At 38.7% G+C, this 4,422-nt stretch overlaps 1 protein-coding gene across 1 annotated transcript in view; it reads left to right on the top strand.

Annotated features, from left to right (window-relative positions):
• LOC137999660 (dorsal-ventral patterning tolloid-like protein 1) overlaps nt 1-2,048 on the top strand; it is a 62,944-nt gene extending 60,896 nt beyond the window's left edge. The window contains exon 6 of the mRNA XM_068845505.1: nt 1,311-2,048. Within this exon, the coding sequence (XP_068701606.1) occupies nt 1,311-1,399 (89 nt within the window). The 3' untranslated portion in view covers nt 1,400-2,048. The remainder of the gene's footprint in view (nt 1-1,310) is intronic.
• Nucleotides 2,049-4,422: the final 2,374 nt, after the last annotated feature.

Here is a 4,422-nt window from a genome sequence, read left to right as displayed (position 1 = left end):
GTTGTAAGACAAAGGCAAAACAACTGTTGTAGCACTAGAGGCAGCGATGATAATAGGGAACGACGACGGCTACGGCAACCGGCAAAAGCAGTAATATTATTGGTTAAAAGACGAAAAATGATCTTGCTGCACGTGGGGCACGCATTTTTGAACATTTCTCTCGCGTACTCGTCAAAACTATTACGTGAAATAACCAAATTTAAGGTCTTGGTGACAACGTGGACAAACTACAGTGAATCTTTCAGTCTCACCCTTTACTTCTAATCCGTCTGTACAAATGAAATTCTTAGAAAAACTTATATTTTGAAGTGAAGTTGTTGCCTTAGCCGTCGGGGTTTCTTAAACTCCCTGGTGAGGAGTTGGAGCAACGACGACGGCGACTGCAACAAGGACATCTCGAAAACGCCTAATCACAATGCAAAATCATGGGCTCTGCAGCTATCTCGAGACTTTCTCTTTTCAATGAAAAGGTATTGTGTCGTAAATCGTTTGTTACAATATTTGTTTTGTTGGACCGTACATCCGAACAGTACATTGATGATTGTCATTTGATTATTAATTTGATTGACGTGTACCTCGGTGATTACATTAGCACGTACTTTTGTGTCTTTTATCTCGTTTTGTCTACGTATCAAAGTTCATTTGAGGTTTTACGATTTCTGAGTATTGTGTACATGGCACGAGTCTAGTGAATTTCGATTAAATCGTTTTTGAGTGTTATCACGTTTTGGTTTTCTTCTGGATCTGTTTTACGACAAATATGCTCGTCCGATAAAAAAAAAAAAATTGTACTCGAAAATTTCCTCAGACTGCCAAAATTTTGCTCTCCAGTTATTTCCAGTTTGGAGCAAAAAGAAATCCTGTTATATGTACTAACCAATAAATTATATTATTCTTGTTCTGCGACGGTGTCTTTGCCGTCGGCCTCGTCTTTCTTGAAGGCCCTTTTATCATTACTCGCTTATACGCATATCCCCGTCTCCCAACATCGAGTACATGTTTTTGCTTTGCGAGATCCTTGGCTTTCTCCAATGCTCCGTCTATTGTTGTACCACGATCACTTAAAAACCACTCTTGCTTGAAGTACGTAGGGAGTGGGTCATCCTATCTTCGTTCCAGACCGTGTGCCCAGACCCGCGTGCCCAGACACGCAAAAAACCCTTTACAAAAATTACACGAAAGCCGCGCCGGCCCTAGTCTCCTACGCAGCCGTTCTTTGCGTGGTCACGCAACGCTCCTCCCTCAGGAGGAGCGTTGCGTGACCACAGCCAACAATTCTTAAATTTACCTTAACTCTTTTTGTTTTGTAGGTCAGGCCCGGAGCTTTCTAGTCAACAACGCGTCAACTCTTCTCTTGTTGTTGTTATCTTCAATGGCGTTCACGACAATTTTCATCTGAAATGGCTTCGTCAGATGACACCCTTTTCATTTGCAAAATTCGCTATAACGTACTTATCCTTATAAAATAATTGACCAGTATGCAAGTTTAGTAACAAAGTTCCTCTTTTAGCCTAGCTCTAAAAAAATAACCATAACTTTAAAAATACGGGAAAGACAGGGTATGCAATACTTTAACTTCAACAGCTTTCAATATTAGAGAGATTTAGCGTAATCGCTTAAGTAAAACCAAAAAAGGATGACCTTAGCCAAGCCTAAAAGCGGAGCTCCAGGGTTAGTTATTCTTACTGGCCTTACTTAAACAAGGAATCCACCTTCCCACACGCTTGCCGTGGAAGAACTGCAGTGCTGTTCCCAACCCAGCTTACCACATTTGTTGTGTGAAGCTGCCAGTTAAAGAGGTGTCTAAAACACCTGCCTTCTATCTTGGCTACGCCATGCAAGGCTGAAACAGTAATCCATGGCTGCCAATTAATCGGGTGAAATGGTTGTGCGCATGCATGATGTCTAGGCCCCACTGGGTTGGCGTTATGGTGTTCACCTTGCCTTTTTCGTTGTAAAACAATTTTGTTTGTTTTTTGTTTAGTATTACCCGTTAACCTTCACGATAACTGAATCAAATAAAGAAAACCAAACTAAACTATCTAAAACGAGTTCTTTCGTTTCTTCTCTTCTGAAATAGGTCGCATCATTGAACCTTATCTGATTCAAAATTAAAAATCTTCTCAAGATATGCCAAAAATTGCAATAAAAGCAGCTCTTTAAACAAATTAAAACGAAACACCCAGTTTTAAGTTTATATCCCTCTGATTCTTGACTTGAATAACTGCGTAGCCACCAGTGTGGTCCTGACCACAGCTATATATGTCAAACCTAGTTTGAAACCGGCGAAAAATGCAGGAAAAAATATTTTCCTAACCGTTTTACACCTAAACACGTAGTATGGCCGTGTAGCCGCGTTGAGCCATAGAAAGCGCGCGAAAATTATGTTCAGGTTTCCTAATTACAAAAAGTTAACCCCGTTTGAGCCTGCGATCCAATCGAAAACTAGTACCTAGTCAGCCTTCAACTTAAAAAACAACTGACCTCGATGAGCTCTAAAATTGTGCTCCCGATAGGGTCAAATGATACTGGTCAGCGGATATCTTGTTTTGACAGGTGTCAATTGACCATAATGCATGTTCAATATCAAAGATGTATGGTGTAAACGGCCGCCATGTAAGGAGTATTCATTATTATTATTATTATTATTATTATTATTATTATTATTATTATTATTATTATTAATATAGGTAATCGCATAAATAAGAGAATACTAAAATTTATATTTGCAAATTACCTGTCCTCTTACCACTTAATTAAAACTCTACATCTCTGTGCAATAAGCGCATTCAAAATTTCCTCATATTACTGTATAAAAGTGTGATGTTGTTGTTGTTGTTTTTTTTTTGTTAAAGTGTTTTCCTGCCTATATGAAAGATGCGTTTTCTCTCCCGTCCTCAGTCTTCATATGCATTATCTTCGCGGAAATTAACCTAAAACATGGTAATACCAATAAACCTAAAACATGGTAATACCAATGTTGCCCAGGTTTGATTCCCGGTCCCGGCGTCATATGTGGGTTGAGTATGTTGTTGGTTCTCTCCTTGCTCCGAGAGGTTTTTCTCCGGGTACTCCAATTTTCCCCTCTCCTCAAAAAGCAACACTGCCAAATTACAATTCGTTCCGGAATGCACGGACACATGTTGAACAAGCTCCTGACCCCTCTTAATGTGTTTCATTAGTAAATAAACTCCATTTCCATTTCCATATCCCTACCACTGAGTTTCCTGGCTTTTAATATGCAAATGTTTCTCAGCTTCTGTCATTGTTGTTGTTAATTAGTTATTTCTCTTTAATTTAAATTAGTTCTTACTTCTTTTCCAAACGGTCACTTCTGAAGATGTATGTCGAAACATACGAAACGTCAAGTTAATGACGTCGTATGACGTCATCAAATCCGCTATCTTGATTTCACTATTTCACCTTAGTTGGTTATGAGAAATGGCAAAAAATCAGTGCAAAATCAAGCCAGAAAGCTTAAATGCAACCATATACAAGTAAAAATGGATCATGACTAGCACGACACGAGTACATTTTTACATGTACATGCCGGGTTACATTTAAGTCACTTACTGTGACTAATTTAACGAAAGCCTTGGGTGGTCGATCAACTTCCCCTCCCCCCCCCCCCCCCTCCTCCTCTTCAAACTGAACCGGGTACGTGTTTGCTGACGTGAAAAATGCTTATAAGGTTTATAATTAGAGCTTCCTTTATGAGAAAAACATTCTTATTACTCGTAGTTTGCCGGAAGTAATTTCAATTTGTTGTTCTGAATTTTATTTTGCCGTGACAGTTGTGGGCCACCGTACCATAATGCATATTACGCATTGATCGCTAACTGAAAATACTTTTTGAGAAAAAAAAAAAAAAATTTTTGTGATGGCTGACTTCGCGCGGCCATATTTGTAAAGTACTGTGTGGAAAAAGAGCGTAGACTAGCATCAACGATTGCGATCTTTGTGTTAAAATTGCTTATGTATCTTGTCGAACCAGGACGAACTTTATAAAACTTGAAAGAAAAAAATTGCAAACTAACAAAAATCCGGTGTCTTGCCGTCATTTTGTCACAGATGCATCCTTTGTTTCGTGAGTTGTCAGTATTAAACACGTAAGGTATTAAACTTGATCACAGGTGACCGCTAAAAATCGATGTCAATTTCGATTTTGTGATTTTACTTGTACGGCCGAAAGTACGATAGAAAATTTGAGCGTAACAAAAGACTCCCGAAATGTTTTTCGCTGATGGTAACTTGTTATATTCGTGGCACAAAATTTATGATGTTTTCATCTCGCAAATTTTGTTACTGATGGCAAATTGTTTTATTCTCGATCGACACTTCCTTAAAGTTCCTTCTGCTCTCCTTAAAAACTACATATCAATATTTATTTCCTTTTGCGCCAATATTTGCAGGTTACCAAAT

Source organism: Montipora foliosa, chromosome 4, assembly GCF_036669935.1.
Source record: "Montipora foliosa isolate CH-2021 chromosome 4, ASM3666993v2, whole genome shotgun sequence".
Taxonomy (NCBI): domain Eukaryota; kingdom Metazoa; phylum Cnidaria; class Anthozoa; order Scleractinia; family Acroporidae; genus Montipora; species Montipora foliosa.
Note: the sequence above shows the minus strand (reverse complement) of the source record. Positions and strands in the feature narration are given on the sequence as shown.